This window comes from Ovis canadensis, chromosome 2 (genome assembly GCF_042477335.2).
Source record: "Ovis canadensis isolate MfBH-ARS-UI-01 breed Bighorn chromosome 2, ARS-UI_OviCan_v2, whole genome shotgun sequence".
Lineage (NCBI taxonomy): Eukaryota > Metazoa > Chordata > Mammalia > Artiodactyla > Bovidae > Ovis > Ovis canadensis.
In genome coordinates, this window is record NC_091246.1 from 190245457 (window position 1) to 190265328 (window position 19872).

At 44.7% G+C, this 19872-nt stretch overlaps 1 protein-coding gene across 2 annotated transcripts in view; it reads left to right on the forward strand.

Moving 5' to 3' along the window:
• The first annotated feature begins 2106 nt into the window (after positions 1 to 2106).
• CFAP221 (cilia and flagella associated protein 221) overlaps positions 2107 to 19872 on the forward strand; it is a 125499-nt gene continuing 107733 nt past the window's right edge. For both annotated transcript variants that reach the window (XM_069577809.1, XM_069577810.1), the window contains exons 1-3: positions 2107 to 2381; positions 5112 to 5297; positions 8279 to 8379. In XM_069577809.1, coding sequence (XP_069433910.1) covers positions 5159 to 5297; positions 8279 to 8379 — 240 coding nt within the window. In that variant the 5' untranslated portion in view covers positions 2107 to 2381; positions 5112 to 5158. The remainder of the gene's footprint in view (positions 2382 to 5111; positions 5298 to 8278; positions 8380 to 19872) is intronic.

The following is a 19872-nucleotide window of genomic DNA, read 5'->3' on the forward strand; positions in this document are numbered from 1 at the left end:
CACATGAGGGTTCCATAAGGCCCTAAAGCTGCTGCTCTTCCAAGGAGTCACTTCTGGACACCACACTGTCTAGAAAGAGAAAGGTGTTGTATGTCTCTTTTCTTAGAAGAAGGGAAGTCTTTTTCCAAGGTCCTCCAGAAGCCCTCCCCTGATGTCTCTGTGGCCAGAATTGAGTTATATTCTCAACTGTAAATCCATCGTGGGCAAGAAGACTGGGAATTCCATGATTGGTGTAGACTAATCAGAATCTAAGTGGGATCTAGGGAAGTAGGGATTAGGGAGAAAACTTAGCAAAGCTGGGGTTCTGATTTTAAGACTGTGGAGGCAGATGACCAATAGTAAATACTACACAATAATATGAAGTTTGGCCAATTGACTGTAGAGAAAATATATGTTATATCTATATCCATATCTAGCTATCTTAACATATAAAATAGAGAATTTGGCAAATTTATTTAAAAACAAGGGGAAATTTTAAAAATGTTATCCAATACCCCTTAAAAAGTGTATAGAGGGAGTTCCTTGGTGGCTCAGTTAAGAATCTGCCTTCCAATGCAAGGGATGAAGGTACAATCCCTGGTAGGGGAACTAAGATCCCACATACCACAGGGCGACTATGCCTGTGTGCCACAACAGGAGAGAAGCCCGCCTGCTAAAATGAAAGGTGCATGCGTGCCACAACGAAAGCCCGACACAGCCAAATAAATCAATATATATTTTTTAAAGTGTATGAAGGTAAGTATTTGATGAGCTCAATTGGAAAAAGGATATGAGAAACAATACTTGTTCTGAAACCAACAACCTTTCTGGGGCAACAAAACAGAAAGAACTAAAGCAATCTACAACATAAGCAAGTGAATTTTGTTTTAGCCACTTAGCCAACAGTTACTGGGTAATCACTATAAACAAAGGCCTGCTCTAAGGGCTGTAGGAGATGCAAAGATAAGGCATAGTCTTCTCCTCTTAAGAATTTTGGAGCTTAAAACACACATATAATGATGAGTTTACTTATTAAAAATGTGACAAGGATGACAGAACAAACTGAATGGGAAGCCAGAGAAAGGAAACAGCCCTTCTGGTCTGGAAGGTTAAGGGGCCAATAGCTGATACACCATCTCTAGTGAGAGCCTTGAAAGATGTGTAGATTTTTCATTTTTAAGCAGGGATGATGGAAGGTAGAAGGGAGGAACTGGAGAACGGGAAGATTGGAAAGGTGAATACTGGAGGTGGGGACAAAAGCACATCAGCACAGGTGATGAAGGTGTGGGAGAGGTATCCTTATTGGATTCGTATGACAGTCTCATCAACATGAAGCAACAAATAACATCGAGCAAGTGACACCTCATACATGGAGGGAGCAAGACGAGGACAGATCCCAGGAAGAGAAACCTGAGCTATCAGTGTAAGGAATAATGCCCATGGGTGAGCAGAGTAAAGTAAACAGAGCAGGAGGTCTGGGGAGCTGGTCCAGTTTCATGGTTTATCATCCGTAAATATCATTATCAGGACAGAAACAGTTTCTTCAGTGAACAAACTGCAACAACAATAAAAAGATATGGCGGGAGAATCTACTGATAAAAAGAGACCTAAAGGACATATCAGTTTATTATAATGTGTGAATTTTATTTGAACTGTGATTCAAACTCAAAAAAAAAGACGTTTATGAAAACTGAGTACCAAGTATTTGAAGTTGCTAAGAAATTACGTAATGTTTTAGGTACTGATTGCGGTTATATTTTTTAAAGGGCTCCTTATCTTTTGGAGGTATATTCTGAAATATTTATGACTGATATTGGGATTGGTGTCTGGGATGACATTATAATGTCTGGGATTTCCTTCAAAAAAAATACAGGGAGTAGAGGAAAGGTAGAGATAAGTTGATAATTGTGGGTTGGTGTTGAAGATTCACCATACTATTCTGCTTGGCTTTGTATATGTTTGAAATTTGAAACTTATCATAATATTAAGAGTAAAACGAACTGTATCACAGTACGAAACCAAGGATTGAATTGCCCTCGGGGAAGCTCCACCCACTGAGTGTGGTAAGCCCCACCCCTTCAGCCCTGCTCCGCCACCAACTCCTTTCAAGGTGCCCAGATGTTTGCGTTTCCCTTTGGGAATTCCTTGGGAATTCGCACGCTATAAGTCGCTCTCTCTGTTCTTACTGACTCCAGAGACTGCTCTAAGTCCCCAGAACTGACCCACCACTTTCAGACCTCGATCCGCGGCTGCCCGGGTTCCACCGCCCCCCCCCCCCCCCCCCACGTCCCAGGGGAGTTTGGTCGCGTCCGACCGCGACCCCGGGAGCGTCCGCGTCGTCATGGCGACGACAGGGGAAGGTGGCTGCGCCCGCGGATTCCCGCCCGGGAACCCGCTCTGGGGTGAGCGGCCGGAGACCTAAGGCTGGAGCGGGGCGGGGTCGGGGGGGGGGAAGCGAATTGAACCCCGGGAGGGTGTCCAGCCGCAAGTCAACTTGGGCGGGGGCGGCGGAGAGGTAGGGCCCAAAGGGTGAAATAAGGATAAGGGTGGCGCCTGGGTCAGGGGTAGACCGTGCTCCGGGCAGGGGCTGGAGTAAAGGGGCGCTGAGGGGAGCAGGCCTTTGGCAGCGGTGAAAGGGTCTGCTCCGCAGAGCTTGGGGCTCGAAACCGAGGTTGCCTTGGGAGGGGGTGGGGAGGAGGGACAAAGGGGAACAGTTCACCTTGGAAGTGAGTGACCTGGAATAGGAGTCGGGTGACAACCGTTTGGCTATTGTGCCGCCCTGAAGTAGAGGCAGGGAATTGGAAGGAAGACGGCTGGAGAGTTAACCGGGGTAGATGTTGAGCGGTTGGAGGGGTAGGAAGGCTGGAGGAAGGTTGGAGGAAGGAAGTCTGAAGGAATGGTTGGAGGGAGAGATGGAGGCTGTTCTGAGGAGTGGGCACCCTCAGCCATGCCAGTGAAGGGGGATGGGTCCTGAGGGGAAAGGAGAAACTTGTTTCAGAAAGTGATTATTAAGCATTTCTTCGGTATGGTCAGTGTATTTTGCTTGATATTGTAGTCTTTAAGGAATCTAAAACTATGAGCCTTCTCTCACACACAAAAAGGCACATAAAAATCCACATATGATTTTACATCCAATTTCAGGGGCTTCACTGAGCAGCCTCCAAGTTTAGAGACTTAGCTGTGGAAGATATAGACATGTGGGATTTGTAAAGTGTCATCACAAGGCAATACGTGATTAACGCCAGAGGAGCAGTAAAGGCAGCAATTGCTAAAAAATGTCGAAGGGCAGGATCAGACTCCCAAGACAAGTCTGCCCAAAGGTGTGACATGAGCTTGGACCCGGTGTCCTAGAACAGAGCTCCTAGGAAGGTGCCCAGTGGCGGGGGAGGAGGTCTGTGGCTTTCCACATCCTGTCCCCACAGAGGGGCCCAGGAAGATGACTCATTATGCCAGTATCTCCCAGCGTTAAAGGGTTTCATGGTCACATTCATCTAAGAAACGGATTCGGAGAAATCTCATAAAGAAGAGTCCTGTTTCGGACTTCCCTGGTGTTCCAGGGCTTAAGAGTCTGCTTTCCAATGCAGGGGATTTGGGTTTGATCTCTCATCAGGGAACTAAGACCCCATATGCCACAGGGCAACCTAGCCCAGGTGCAGTACCTGGAGAAGCCTTCGAGCCACAGTGAAGACCCAGCACAAGCAAATTTGGAAAAAAAAAAAAGAGAGAGAGAGAGAGAGTCCTGTTTAACTGCTGACTTCAACATTTTGCAAACTTCCCTGGCCACGAGAGCCTCAGAAAGCATCAGGACTACATTTTGAGAAAAGCTTTTAAGGAGATTTAAGGACCACGGGAGAGTTTTGAGCTGTGACACAGACAGAGCAGGACCCTATATCCTTCCTTCCATGTCCTCAGCCTGCCTTTTGTCTATGGGAAAACTTAGCCAAAGAATAAGTTTAATCAGAGAAGTGAGAAAACGCAAAAGTAGAGAAAAGCAGTTAAATAGGACAAAATAATAATAGTTTAGTCCATAAGCAAAGTCAAGGACCTTTGGTTCCTTCTCAAGGGCTATAGGTAATGTGAGCCATATCCTCGGAGCTGTCTTATAGAGACTGAAACCACCACCGGGTAGAAGAAATTAACTACATGATGACCAGGCTATAGCTATGACATTTGTTGCTCAGTTGCTAAGTCATGTCCAGCTCTTTGTGACCCCGTGGACTGTAGCACACCAGGCTTCCCTGTCTTTCACTATCTCCCAGAGTTTGCTCAAACTCATATCCATTGAGTTAATGATGCCATCAAACCATCTCATCCTCTATCACCATCTTCTCTTCCTGCCCTCAATCTTTCCCAGCATCAGGATCTTTTCCAATGAGTCGGCTCTTTGCATCATGTGGCCAAAGTATTGGAGCTTCAGCTTCGGCATCAGTCCTTCCAATGAATATTCAGGCTTGATTTCCTTCGAGATTCATTGGTTTGATCTCTTTGCTGTCCAAGGGACTCTCAAGAGCCTTCTCCAGCACCACAATTCAAAAGCATCAGTTCTTCAGCGCTCAGCCTTCTTTATGGTTCAACTTTCACATTCGTACATGACTATGACATAAGCTGCTGCCTCCAGAGAATTGGCCTCAAAGAAAGGGAACAAGTTGACTAGAACTGAAGATTAACTGTTACTTAAAACAATCAAGATGACACTGGTCAAATCACTGCATGACCAATTTCAAGATGACTGTTAGAGCTGGCTGTGTTGTTTCTGTATGTAGCCCCCTTCCTTTGTCTATAAAAGCTCTTGTCCATTGGTTGTCAGTTGGGGGGCCTGGTAAGTCATCCTTTCAACAGAAGTCCACTGCCCCGTGCTGGCTGGCATCCAAAATAAAGCAAACTTTCCTTTCCACCAGCCTTGCCTCTTAATTGGCTTTTGAATAGTGAACAGCTGGACCCGACTTTTGGTTACAACATGGCATTGGGGTTGATGTGTGACGCAAGATGAACAGGACAACCTGTGTGGGCAGAGTGGCCAGGAGTGAGTGGGGAAGACTGAGCCACAGCAAGCCACACAGTGACAAGAGGTACATTTGTCAATGGTGTGTGGTTTTCTGTGGCTGACTATACTACTACTGTTTTCTTCCCAGGAAATGACCTTTGGCTTTAAAAAGAAGACTCCACTTTTCATGATAAAATGGCAGCGGTGAAAACCCCCAGCAGAGATGTAAAGAATGCTGAAGAACCATTTCAAAATGTGTCGCCCCTCCTGTTAAGGAGCCTAGTGGAGGAACCCACGAGACCAAAAGAAGTACCCAATCATCTCCTGGAGTCAAGTAAGTGGTTAGAAAACAGGTTTGCTTTACAACTCAGGTCTTCCCAGAGGATCCAAAGTCCAGAAAGCATAACAGAATTTTGGGTGCTGATTTATCTATATTGTTTTACAGGCTTGTCATAGTTTTTATTATTATGAACAATGATTCTATTTAGATCCATTCACCAGATCTGGTAGACTTTTGTTGTGCAAATTAATCGCCAAGTTCTGTTCCTTCCACATCCTCAAGCGTCTTTGCCCTCTGTCCATACTTTGTCCTCAGGAGGTCACCAGGACTACTGTAGGCCTGGCTCTCCTCCCTAGCCACACTCTCCTCCCATCCACCCTTCACCCCCTGGCATTTTCTGTCCTAGAATCCAGGCTGGCTCCTATCCCCACCCTATTTGAATGTTCTCAGGGGATCCTCTCGTGTAAAGAATAAAGTTTCGGTTCCTTTGCATGTCGTTTGGCCCCCTTTGCCCTCCTCTGAAACTGTCCACTCTCACTCCTCCCGTCCCCCACTTCCAGCCACACCCGTTACTCCTGTTCCTTCAAGACCGCTTGCGTTTGTACCTTCTTGCCTTTTTATGTGCACATCCTTAGCCTAGAAAGCCTGGTAAATCTTATAGCTGTTGTGTAGAAGGCTAGTCATTTTGCCTATATTCTCACTGAATCCATCTTAACATCACAATACTGTCTATTTCCATTTTACTCTTGGGGAAGCTGAGACTCCAAAAACTCAAGTGAAGTCACCAGGGTGACTCAGCTGAGTGGCGGGTTGGTGCTCAGCTGTAGCCACCCGGTGTCCAGATCTCTGTGTCTCAGGCAGCTTGTTTCCTGCTCACCACTCAAGGCCCATCGCAAATGAGGGACATGCAGCATTTGGTGTGGCTCTGTTGTTACTTTAGCACACATTGACTTCAAGTCAGTGTACTTGACTGTCGCTGGGTATTAACAGGGCAAAGCCCATTTTACATCTGTATTGTGGCCCTAAAAACAAAACTCTCAGCATTAAAAAAGTTACCAAGTAATGTTCATTTTAATACTTAATAATTGGACTTCCCTGGTGGTCCAGTTGCTAAGACGCAAAGCTGTCAGTGCAGGTAGCCCAGGTTTGATCCCTGGTCAAGGAGCTGGTGGAGAAGGTGATGGCACCCCACTCCAGTGCTCCTGCCTGGAGAATCCCAGGGACGGGGGAGCCTGGTGGGCTGCAGTCCATGGGGTCACTAAGAGTTGGGCACGACTGAGCGACTTCCCTTTCACTTTTCACTTTCATGCGTTGGAGAAGGCAGTGGCACCCCACTCCAGTGCTCCTGCCTGGAGAATCCCATGGACAGAGGAGCCTGGTGGGCTGCAGTCCATGGGGTCGCTAAGAGTCGGGCACGACTGAGCGACTTCCCTTTCACTTTTCACTTTCATGCATTGAGAAGGCAATGGCACCCCACTCCAGTACTCTTGCCTGGAAAATCCCATGGACAGAGGAGCCTGGAAGGCTGCAGTCCATCGGGTCGCTAAGAGTCTGGCACGACTGAGCGACTTCCCTTTCACTTTTCATTTTCATGCACTGGAGAAGGAAATGGCAACCCACTCCAGTGTTCTTGCCTGGAGAATCCCAGGGACGGGGGAGCCTGGTGAGCTGCCGTCTATGGGGTGGCACAGAGTCGGACACGACTGAAGTGACTTAGCAGCAGCAGCAGCAGCAGCAAGGAGCTAAATCCCACATGCTGCAACTAAGCCCTGGCACAGCCAAATATATCAAAATAAATATTTTAAAAATACTTAAAAATTTACCAGACAACCTTGTCACAGCCCCCCTGAGACACCATCCTTACCCTAGTCTAGCCCTTCAGTTTGGCCCCAAAGCTGACAACAGTGACTGCTCATCGCTGGAGGAACAAAAACACCAAACATTTCACACCTGCTTTAGTGGAATACAAAGTCACAGAGGGTGGAGGCTGGGGTCAGGGTGTCTGTGACTCACAAGGTTTGGGTACAGCCAAAGGGGAAAGTCTGTCATTTGTAAGAAACTAGACAGTGCCTTCACTTCAAAGGAGGCAGTTTGCTAGTCAGAATCAGGCCTGGGCTTGATTTTTACAAAAATGGAAACAATGGAGGATTATAAACAAATGCCAGGCATGAAGCACATCAGAGCTTGGGGCATGAAGCACGGCAGAGCTTGGGGCATGAAACACAGCAGAGCTGGGGCATGAATCACTGCAGAGCTGGGGCAAGTTTTGAAGACACTCACATGTCAAGAGCAAATTGAGACATTACCATCCAGAGTGATAATTATTCAGAGCCTTAGGATTACTCTGTATCACACTATAATTCAGTTCAGAGGAAAGCAAATAGTAACAGTTAAATACACAGCAATAAAATGAAACACTTGGTGTTTGCATTCTTTGAAGTGGATGTTCATTACATAACAATCACAGTATTATACAGTGTGTGTCCTTTACAGGCTTGTTTTATTATGAAGACTTGTACAAAATGTGTACAGAGCAAGTTATTTTAATAGATAATAAAAAACAAATGTGAATTTATCTCGTGATGGTAATATCTCCCAAGCAAAATGTTAAAATAGTGGAAGAAGCAGTCCAATTCATGTGGAACATCATTAATTGTTGACAGCTGTATCCTCTGTCTGAAACTTTCATGTGCATCAGTTCAGTTCAGTTCAGTCGCTCAGTCGTGTCCAGCTCTTTGCAACCCCATGAATTGCCGCACACCAGGCCTCCCTGTCCATCACCAACTCCCGGAGTTCACTCAGACTCACGTCCATCGAGTCCGTGATGCCATCCAGCCATCTCATCCTCTGTCGTCCCCTTCTCCTCTTGCCCCCAATCCCTCCCAGCGTCAGAGTCTTTTCCAGTGAGTCAACTCTTCGCATGAGGTGGCAATACCCTAAATTACAGGGATTCCTTGTTAATAGGATCTTCTTTCACTTAACATTTTTTTTTTTGGTCTCATCTCGTGGTATACTTATCTGCATTGTTTTTACAGAGGTTTATGTGAATCTTCTGAATAATAAGGTCATACAGGCAAAACCCGGCATATTACATTTTGGAGGCTATCAAGTAGAGAAACAACACCAGCAGATATTGGTAGGTGCTTTCTTTTAATTAAAAATTTTACTGAAGTATAGTTGATTAACAATATTGTGTTAGTTTTAAGTGTACAGCAAAGTGTTTCCGTTATACCTATATATGTGTGTGCTTAGTCACTCAGTCATGTCTGACTCTTTACAACCCCGTGGACTGAAGTCTGCCAGGCTTCTCTGGTCAGAGGATACTCCAGGCAAGAATACTGGAATGGGTAGGCATTTCCTTCTCCAGGGGACCTTCCTGACCCAGGGATCAAATACAGATCGCCTACATTGCAGGTGGATTCTTTATCATCTGAGCCATGCATTCTTATTAATATTTTTTTCCATTATGGTTTGTCACAGAATATTGAATATAGTTCTTTGTGTTCTAAAGTAGGACCTTGTTGTGTATCCATTTTATGTGTAATAGTTTGCATCTGCTAATCCCAAATTCCTAATCCTTCCCTCCCCAACCCTTGTGTAGATAGTGGGATAGTTAGCCCTCTTTAAGTAAGATAATTATAATAATGAAATGACATGAATGTTCTCATTTATATTACTCATTCATCTAAAGAGCAGCATAATCAACAGAAGGGAAGATATAAATTTGACCAGGAAAGGCAGTAGTTCTAGGATGAGAAATTTTAAAGTTGCATCAGTTTCCTTGGACAGGTTTCCTCCCTCTGCCAAAGGCACCTCCCAACACTCTTTCCAAACTGGTGCTGTTTCTGAGGGATCCTTGAGGGCCAGAAACTATGCTTTGTGTCTCACATGTTTCCGATTAGTCCTTAGGCCAGCTTTGTGGCGGTTGTATTGTGACTCTGTAGAGATGGGGAAACCGTGATTCAGTAAGGTGAAAGACTCACCTCGAGAACACAGTGATGAGACAGACTCACTCTCAGGCTGCCTTCCTCCCAACCAGTGCACTCTGGCTCCAGCCAACAGCACCAGCGGGAGAGATGTCCCTTTCTTAGGAGGGTCCAGCAAGGGTTCCATTCCACCTGCTTGGGTCAGATGGCCAGGCCTAAATCAGTCATTGTGGCCGAGCCTCCAGCTAGAGCTGGGACGGCAGCTCCACCGACCTCCACAGAAGGGACAGGTGAAGGCTGCCCTGCAGAGTGGCTGCAGCTGTGGGGACAGCAGTCCTGGGTCCCCTTTTTTGATTGAGATATCCCAACTGGGGAGGGCTCAGTTGACCACAGGACTCCTAACCCACCACTAAAAGGAACCTGACCATTTGCAGCTGTGGGGACAGCAGTCCTGGGTCCCCTTTTTTGATTGAGATATCCCAACTGGAGAGGGCTCGGTTGACCGCAGGACCCCTAACCCACCACTAACAGGGACCTGACCATTTAAACCTGCTCCATAATCTCAGTGACCCCCACTGTGATCCCCCAAAGTCACACTGAATATGATGTTAGAACTACTCCAGCTGGTCGAGGGACTGAGCCAGGCCAGCCTCTGGGCATGTGTTGGAGTGGGGTTGATGGATGTGGGGTGTCTCACACAGGCCCTGAGACTCCGGCTTGTGTGTGACGTACCCTCCCACTATAAGACTCTGCATTTAGACATGGTGCATTTTTTTTTCAGATGCTTTTCCTATGTGGTTGCTACAGAATATTGAGCACAGCTCCCTGTGCTATTCAGGAGGTCTTTTTGATTATCTGTTTCATGTATAGTAATGAGTATATGTTAATCCCAAACGCCTTATTTATCCCAGCCCCCGAAACTGTGTCTTAAAGTGGATCATTTCAAGACAGAATTCCGACTGTCGTATAAGACTCATTCTCTGAGTGGGGAGACTCGCTGCAGGAAACTGACAAATGGTGAAACTGTCGGAAAGCAAGGCCCTGGCCAAGAGACAATGCAGCTTCCTTGAGTCCTTACACACTGAAGAGGAGGAGAGAGAAGGGATCAGCAGAGGAAGCTGTTAGGGGCCGAGGACTTCCTCTTAGGAAAAGGGTCAGGACTTAAAACTGTGATTAGGAGCTTTACCCCTCAGTCTGCAAGGACACATTTCTTAGAACACAGCATCAAAGACCAAGGTTAATCATTCATTTTGGAACTTGCATTTCCTGGTTATGAGGTTTGCTATCTAGTTGCTGGTGGTTGTTTAGTCATGTTCAACTCTTGGGACCCCATGGGCAGTAGCCCACCAGGCTCCTCCACAGGAGTCCATGGAATTTCCAGGCAAGAATACTGGAGTGGGTAGCCATTTCTTTCTCCAGGGGAAATACTCAACCCAGGGATCAAACCCACATCTCCTGCATTGGCAGGCAGGTTCTTTACCACTGAGCCACCAGGAAAGCCCCTAGATGATGATAGAATGGATCTAAAATAATTATTGTTTGCAATGAGTGAACAATTAACTGCCTGTTCCCAACCCTCTTCACTCTCCTCATTCCTTTACTCACCCCGCCTCCACCCTAAGCAGCCAGATCCTCATTCTATTGTTATAGATTTGCCTGTTCTGAACATTTCACGTAAATAGAATCACACAACATGTGGTCTTTTGCAACTGGCTTCTTTCATTCAGCATGTTTCCCAGGCTCATTGAATTTGTAGCATGAATAGGTACCTCATTCCTTTTTATGGGCAAATAATGTTCTGTTGTATGGTTATATCACTTAAAATTTTTTTTTAATTTTTATTGACATATAATTGATTTAAAATGCTATATTATTTTCAAATGTACAGCAAAGTGATTCGACTATATGTGTATATTTTTATATGTTAATATAAAGATGTATATTCTTCATTTGCATTCTCTTCCATTATAGGTTATTACAAGATACTGAGTGTACTCCCCTGTGCTATACAGTAGGTCCATGTTGGTTATCTATGTTATACACAGTGGAGTGTATCTTTTAATCCCAAATGTTTAATTTTTCCTTCCCTTCTTTTTCTCCTTGGTGAACATGAGTCTTTTCTGTGTCTGTGAGTCTATTTCTGTTCTGTAAATAAGTTCACTTGTGTCATATTTTAGATTCCACATTAAAATGATATCATATGATACTGAGTTGGCCAAAAAGTTCGCTTGAATGTTTCAGAATACATTATGGAAGAACTCAGACGAACTTATGACCAGCCCAGTATTTGTCTTTCTTTGTCTGGCTTTCTTCTCTCAGTATGATGATTTCTAGGTCCATCCATGCTGCTGCAAATGGCATTACTTCACAATGCCGTCTTTTACATGGCGTCATGCTTTTCACATGGCGTTATGCTTCTTTATAACCGAGAAATACTCCCTTGTGTAGGTGGACCACATCTTCATCCAGTCCTCTGCCAATAGACAGGTCACTTCCATGTCCTTTGTTGTTCAGTCACTCAGTCGTGTCCGACTCTGCGACCCCATGGACGGCAGCACGCAGGCTTCCCTGGCCTTCACCATCTTCTGGGGCTTTGTCGAACTCATGTCCATTGAGTTGGTGATGCCATCCAACCATCTCATCCTCTGTTGTCACCTCCTCCTGCCTTCAGTCTTTCCCAGCATCAGGGTCTTTTCTAGTGAGTCAAATCTTTGCATCAGGTGGATGAAGTATTGGAGCTTCAGCTTCAGCATCAGTCCTTTCAATGAATATTCAGGACTGATTTCCTTTAGGATTGACTGGTTTGATTTCCTTGCATTCTAAGGGACCCTCGAGAGTCTTCTCCAACACCACAATTCAAAAGCATCAATTCTTCGGCACCCAGCCTTCTTTAATGGTCCACCTGTCATATCCATACATGACTACTGGAAAATCCATAGTTTTGGCTAGATGGACCTTTGTTGGCATAGTAATGTCTCTGCTTTTTAATATGCTCTCTAAGAGTCTGACACGACTGAGTGACTTCACTTTCACTTTTCACTTCCATGCATTGGAGAAGGAAATGGCAACCCACTCCAGTATTTTTGCCTGGAGAATCCCAGGGACAAGGGACCCTGGGTGGGCTGCCGTCTATGGGGCCACACAGAATTGGACACGACTGAAGTGACTTAGCAGCTAGATTGGTCATAGCTTTTCTTCCAAGGAGCAAGCATCTTTTAATTTCATGGCTGCAGTCACCATCTGCAGTGATTTTTGAGCTCAAGAAAATAAAGTCTCTCAATGTTTCCAATGTTTCCCCATCTATTTGCCATGAAGTGATGGGATCAGATGCCATGATCTTCGTTATTTGAATGTTGAGTTTTAAGCCAGTTTTTTCACTCTCCTCTTTCACTGTCATCAAGAGGCTCTCTAGTTCCTCTTTGCTTTCTGCCATAACGGTGGTGTCATCTGCATATCTGAGGTTATTGGTACTTCTCCCAGCAATCTTGATTCCAGCTTGTGCTTCATCCCGCCTGGCATTTCACATGATGTAATCTGCATATAAGTTAAATAAGCAGGGTGATAAGCAGCCTTGATGTACTCCTTTCCCAATTTGGAACCAGTCCATTGTTCCATGTCCAGTTCTAACTGATGCTTCTTGACCTGCATACAGATTTCTCAGGAGACAGGTAAGATGGTCTGGTATTCTCATCTCTTGAAGGATATTCCAGTTTGTTGTAATCCACATAGTCGAAGGCTTTAGCATAGTCTATGAAGCAGAAGTAGATGTTTTTCTGGAATTCTCTTTCTTTGATCCACATTTCTTGCTATGATCTAAATTTCTATGCTCCAACAGATGTTGGCAATTTGATCTCTGGTTCCTCCACCTTTTCTAAATCCAGCTTGAACATCTGGAATTTCTTGGTTCATGTACTGTTGAAGCCTGGCTTAGAGAATTTTGAGCATTATTTTGCTAGCACATGCTGCTGCTGCTGCTAAGTCGCTTCAATAGTGGCCAACTCTGTGTGACCCCGTAGACAGCAGCCCACCAGGCTCCCCCATCCCTGGGATTCTCCAGGTAAGAACACTGGAGTGAGTTGCCATTTCCTTCTCCAATGCATGAAAGTGAAAAGTGAAAGTGAAGTCGCTCAGTCGTGTCCGACTTAGTGACCCCATGGACTGCAGCCTACCAGGCTCCTCCATCCATGGGATTTTCCAGGCAAGAGTACTGGAATGGGTTGCCATTGCCTTCTCTGTGCTAGCATGTGAGATGAGTCCAATTGTGTGGTAGTTTGAACATTCTTTGGCATTGCCTTTCTTTGCGATTGGAATGAAAACTGACTTCTTTCAGTCCTCTGGCCACTGCTGAGTTTTCCAAATTTGCTGGTATATTGAGTGCAGCACTTTAACAGCATCATCTTTTAGGATTTGAAATAGCTCAGCTGAAATTCCATCACCTCACGAGTGGGCCATGATGCTTTCTAAGGCCCACTTGACTTTGCATTCCAAGATGTCTGGCTCTGAGATAGGAGAGTGATCACACCGTCATGGTTATCTGGGTCATTAAGATCTTTTTGTATAGTTCTTCCTGTATTTTTGCCACCTCTTCTTAATATCTTCTGCTTCTGTTAGATCCATAGCATTTCTCTCCTTTATTGTGCCAGTCTTTGCATGAAGTGTTCCCTTGGTACCTCTAATTTTCTTGAAGAGATCTCTAGTCTTTCCCATTCTGTTGTTTTCCTCTATTTCTTTGCACTGATCCCTGAGGAAGGCTATCTTACCTCTCCTTGCTATTCTTTGGAACTCTGCATTCAGATGAATATATCCTTCCTTTTCTCCTTTGCCTTTCACTTCTCTTCTTTTCTCAGCTATTTGTAAGGCCTCCTCAGGCACCCATTTTGCCTTTTTTTAAAAATTATTCATCCACTTATTTTTTTTTAATTTTTATTTTTACTTTATTTTACTTTACAATACTGTATTGGTTTTGCCATACATTGACATGAATCCATCACAGGTGTACATGCGTTCCCAAACATGAACCCCCCCCCACCTCCCTCCCCACAACATCCCTCTGGGTCATCCCCATGCACCAGCCCCAAGCATGCTGTGTCCTGCATCGGACATAGACTGGTGATTCAATTCTTACATGATAGTATACCTGTTTCAATGCCATTCTCCCAAATCATCCCACCCTCTTCCTCTCCCTCTGAGTCCAAAAGTCCGCTATACACATCTGTGTCTTTTTTGCTGTCTTGCATACAGGGTCATCATTGCCATCTTTCTAAATTCCATATATATGTGTTAGTATACTGTATTGGTGTTTTTCTTTCTGGCTTACTTCGCTCTGTATAATCGGCTCCAGTTTCATCCATCTCAACAGAACTGATTCAAATGTATTCTTTTTAACGGCTGAGTAATACTCCATTGTGTGTATGTACCACAGCTTTCTTATCCATTCATCTGCTCATGGACATCTAGGTTGTTTCCATGTCCTAGCTATTATAAACAGTGCTGCGATGAACATTGGGGTACATGTGTCTCTTTCAATTCTGGTTTCCTCGGTGTGTATGCCCAGCAGTGGGATTGCTGGGTCATATCATTTTGCCTTTTTTCATTTCTTTTTCTTGGGGATAGTTTTGATCACCAGCTTCTATACAGTGTCATGAACCTCCATCCATAGTTCTTCAGGCACTCTGTGTATCAGATGAAATCCCTTGAATCTTTTTGTTACGTCCACTGTATAATCGTAAGGGATTTGATTTAGGTCATACCTGAATGGCCTAGAGGTTTTCCCTACTTTCTTCAATATAAGTCTGAATGTGGCAATAAGGAATTCATGATCTGAGCCACGGTCAGCTCCCAGTCTTGTTTTTGCTGACTGTATAGAGCTTCTCTATTGTAGATAGTGCTGCTGTGAACATTGGGTACATGTATCTTTTGCATTATGGTTTTCTCTGGGTATATTCACAGGAATGGGATTGCAGGATCATATGGTAGCTCTATTTTTAGTTTTTTAAAGGAACCTTCACACCATTCAGATTTTCCCTGTTCCGTAAGTTGATGGAGACTTGGATTTGATCTTTGGGGCTATTAGGAATAATGTCATCATGGACCTTTGTGTACATGTTTTTGTATGGATATATTTTCATTTCTCTTGGATATGTATTAAGAAGTGGAATTAGGTTGTATGGTATGTTAATTTTCTGTGGCTGCCTTACAAATTACCACAAATTTAGGAGCTTAGAAAACCAGAAACGCATTCTGGAGGCTAGAGTCCAAAATCAAGGTGTCAGCCGGGCCCCGCTCCTTTCATGGGTTCTAGGGGGCCTCTTTCCTCGCTTCTCCCTGGATGTGATGGCGCCAGGCGCTCTTTGCCTTGAGGCTTGCTGACCCTAAACCCTGGCCTCCATCTTTGCCTGGCTCTCCTCCGACTCCCCTTGTCTTCTCTTCTCTCTCTAAAAGGAAACTTGTCATTGGACTGAAGGACCAACCAGGTAACCCAGGATGATCTCGTCTCAAGGTCCTTAACTTAATAGCACCTGCGCTCACTGTTTTCCCAAATAAAGTCACATTCACATGTTTCAGGATTGGGGTGTGGCTAGGTCTTTCTGAGTTCACCACTCACTGTTGTTCTGTTTGCATTTCCTTAATGACTGATGACGTTAAGCATCTTTTCATGAGCTCACTGGTCACATTGCATCAGAGACTTATGTTGGAGAAGCCATCTGGGATAGCCCAAGCCAAGTGAGAAGTGGGAAACGGGCACTCGGGGATAGAGGGAGACACAGAGGCTCGGGGGGCAAGCATGCGGCATGTTTGGTGTCCAGCGTATAGTCTGCTTTACCTGGATTTGGGGAGGGGGTAAAAGCTTCATTCTGCTGAAGAGGATCCATCTCTGTCTTATGTACAACACAATACCTATCACACAGAACATACTCAGTAAACACTTGTCAAGATGCTGAACTCACTTTATTGGAAGAGAGTGACTTGGCAGAGTCTCACTAGTTCCCAAGTAAATACAAGGTAAAGTCTGAATAATCATGCTACTTCTATCAGACATTAAAACAAACAGATAAAAGTACAAAATTATTTCATCTTAATAACATTTTGGGAGACCCAGCCTCCTATTTCTATCAGCAAAGTTAAGCAGAAGCCTAACGCAGTTACCTTGAGATTCTTGTCAAACAAGGGGGTAAATTCAACCCTGCACATTATCTTGGTTTTGTTACAGGAAACGGTACAAATTGCCCAAGAATGGAATGATTGAATCTGTGTTTAAAACCACAATAAATTGTTCATTAACATTTGAGATTGATCCAGATCTGGTTAAAGGCTTTAAAACCTTTTACTTAGATTCATATGGACATCAATGTTTTCATTTACTTTAAAAGTTGAAATAATGGTTCCCAGTTTTCTCCAAACCAAGACCTCTTAAGTTCTCTTTCCCTCTGAGGAAAGATTTTTTCTGAGAAACTATGTTTATTAAGTAAATAATTAATCAATTTTCCCATGAGACAATCGGTGTTACTGTGGCCAGCCCAAAACAAAGTTGTCAGCGTACACAGCCTTATCTTATGTAGAGTAGAGTCCTTTCCAGCTTTCTGAAATAATTGTATTAGTTTTCAACTCCCTGTTGCAGCCTTCAGAGACCTCTCTGCCCCAGGATCTTTCTTCTCAAACTAGGGCCACATATCTCAATGGCTTCAAGTCAGTGTGTGAGGGTCAGGACCTGAAGCTACAGAGTAAACATAGTATATCTTTCTGGAGCATCAATTTTACTCTCCCATTTTGGAGAAATGCATTATTGAGCAAAATTTTAGAGTAAGATGCATTATCCATCTGAGGCCACGGGCAAGGCTTTACTGGGGCTCCTGCTGCATCAGGGTTCCATCCCTTGATCGGGAAGATCCCCTACAGAAGAGAATGGCTACCCTCTCCAGTATTCTTGCCTGGAAAATCCCATGGACAGAGGAGCCTGGTGGGCTACAGTTCACTGGGTCACAAAAGAGTTGGACACAACTGAGCATGCAAGCATGCATGCTGCAGCAGCGGGGAGCGAAGACAAATAGCTGGTTCGCCTGCTCGCTCTTCCCCTCAGAGGGGCATGCTGGTTCCTTATATGGGAGTGAGGGTAGGGGAGAATCTAGGGGATCAGGCCTGAAGGACGGCTTGGGTGGTCTGCTCACCCTCTTGGTGGGATGTGTGCAGGGATGTGCTCAGAGCCTGCTTTTGCTCTCGACTCTTCAGAAGTGGTCAGGGGCTTCCCAGGCGGCACTAGTGGTAAAGAAACCGCCTGCCAATGCGAGAGACATAAAGTGATGCGAATTCGATCCCCTGGAGAAAGGCATGGCAACCCACTCCAGTATTCTTGCCTGGAGAATCCCATGGACAGAAGAGCCTGGTGGGCTACAGTCCATAGGGTCCCAGGGAGTCGGACACAACTGAAGTAACTTAGCACATAGGACTACACTTCAGAAGTGGCAGTTGGGTTTGGGCTTTTTTTTTTTTTTTTAATCGTTTTGTATTTTTTTGTACATAGTTTGCCCCAGCTACACATTCTCGCAAGCTTCACATGCTCGCAAGCTTCAGGAGTTGGTGATGGACAGAGAAGCCTGGCATTCTGCAGTCCATGGGGTGGCAAAGAGTCAAACACAACTGAGCAACTGAACTGAACTGAACTGAACACATGCTCACAGTTATTTTTTGTTCCTTATAGTTTCTTTGTATTTTGTTGCTCAAGGAGACATTTGTCCAGGTTCAAGCACTAGAGCAAAGAGTCCCAAGTCCCAGATCCCAGCCTGTCTCAAACACTTTAAAGAACTTACAGAGCTGCTTGTGTTTTGCCCCCACATGCCTGTGGTTAGGTATTTACCTCTGAGAAGCTGTGTCCCTGAGGGGAAGGATTAAAAGGACCCCAGCTTAGGAGGCTGAAATGTGTTTAGAAAAGACTGTAAGTGCTTGGGGCTGAAGATTATAGACCCTACCCACAAAAGCCAGTGCTTCACTGGAGGCTGGGTTTGCTCTGCCCTGTGGAGGGAATGGAAGGGAGACTGTGAGGAGCGGTGTGTGCATGCGGGAGCTGTGAGCAGTCCTTGCAAAGTCTCTCTGACCCTGGAGTAAAAGCTCTTCAACCTGTGACTCCTGGCATCTGGTTGCTGGTTCCATGTTTGTTTGTCATGGGGGCCCATTCTGAAACACTGAAGCAAGGACTGAGTTTCACCTTAGAGTCAATACGGGCCTAAGAAGACACCGTTATTTCCCTTTTCTTCTTTGAGAGCTTTATTTATTTGTTTTATTTTTGGTTGTGCCAGATCTCTGTTGCTATGTATGGCCTTTCTCTAGTTATGGCGAGCAGGTGCTACTCTGTAGTTGCTTTGCTCAGGCTTCTCATTGCAGTGGCTTCTCCTGTTGTGGAGCACAGGCTCTAGGCACCAGGGCTCAGCAGTTGCAGCACACAGGCTCAGCAGTCGCGGCTTTCGGGCTCTAGGTGCATGGGCTCAGCAGTTGCAGCACACAGGCTCAGCAGTCGCAGCTTGCGGGCTCTAGGTGCATGGGCTCAGCAGTTGCAGCACACAGGCTTAGTTGCTCCACAGCATGGAGGATCTTCCTGGACCAGGAAATTGCACTCCGTCCCCTGCGCTGACAGGCAGATTCTTATTCACTGTACCACAGAGGAAGTCCTTTTCTTCACCTTTCAGTGATGATTATTTTCCCCTCAGTGTTAGTTATAAATGAAAAGGCAAGAATGCCATTTTAGCCCTGAAAGCATATATTGTTTTGACAAGAAATCAAACTGACCTGCTGACAAACTATAAAAATAAAAAAAGGTAGGAAATGAAGTTTGGGCATTGAAATGTCCCTGTATGTACCTAGAGTCTCCTGGAAGGATCACTCTTGGGGTCAGGAGACTCCAGAGCCCACACCTTCACCAGGACTCCTGTATGCCAGGCTCCTTGGAGGTCAAGAGAGATCTTGGCAGCTTTTTTTTTTCGCCCCAGGCTTCACCTGTATTAAAAAGATATGCCATGTTGCTACACATGGCAATATATCATTCTTTTTATGGCTAAGTAATATTCCATTGTATATACCACACTTTCTTTATCCAGTCATCTATTGATGGACACTTAGGCTTGCTGCAACATAGATGGACCAGAGATTGTCATATTAAGTGAAGTAAGTCAGACAGAGAAAAACAGATATTATATTATATCACTTATATGTGGAATAAAAAAAAATACTACAAATAAGCTTATTTACAAAACAGAAACAGATTCACAGACCAAGAAAACAAACTTATACTTACCAAAGGGGAAAGAGGCGAGGGATAAATTAGGAGTTTGGGATTAACAGACAGACACTATTATATATAAAACAGATAAACAACAGCACTTACTGTATAGCATAGGGAACTATATTTAGTATCTTGTAATAACCTATACTGGGAAAGAATCTGAAACTTGAATTTGACACTTGAAACTAACACAGTATTGTAAATCAACTATAGTCCAAAAAAATATGCCAAAGGAGTCGCTTTAAGAATATTTACAGATGACCAATGAGAACTTTTAACCGATGCAAGCCTTGATGTCATCTCATCAAGAGATTGTATCTTAAGTCTAACTTAGAGACTCAGTGAATTTGAGGCCTTGGACAGTGAGCCATGTGGCATACCCAGCCTCTGGTCTGGACATTGAAAACCAAGGGCCTCTTAACTGTCCTGTTGC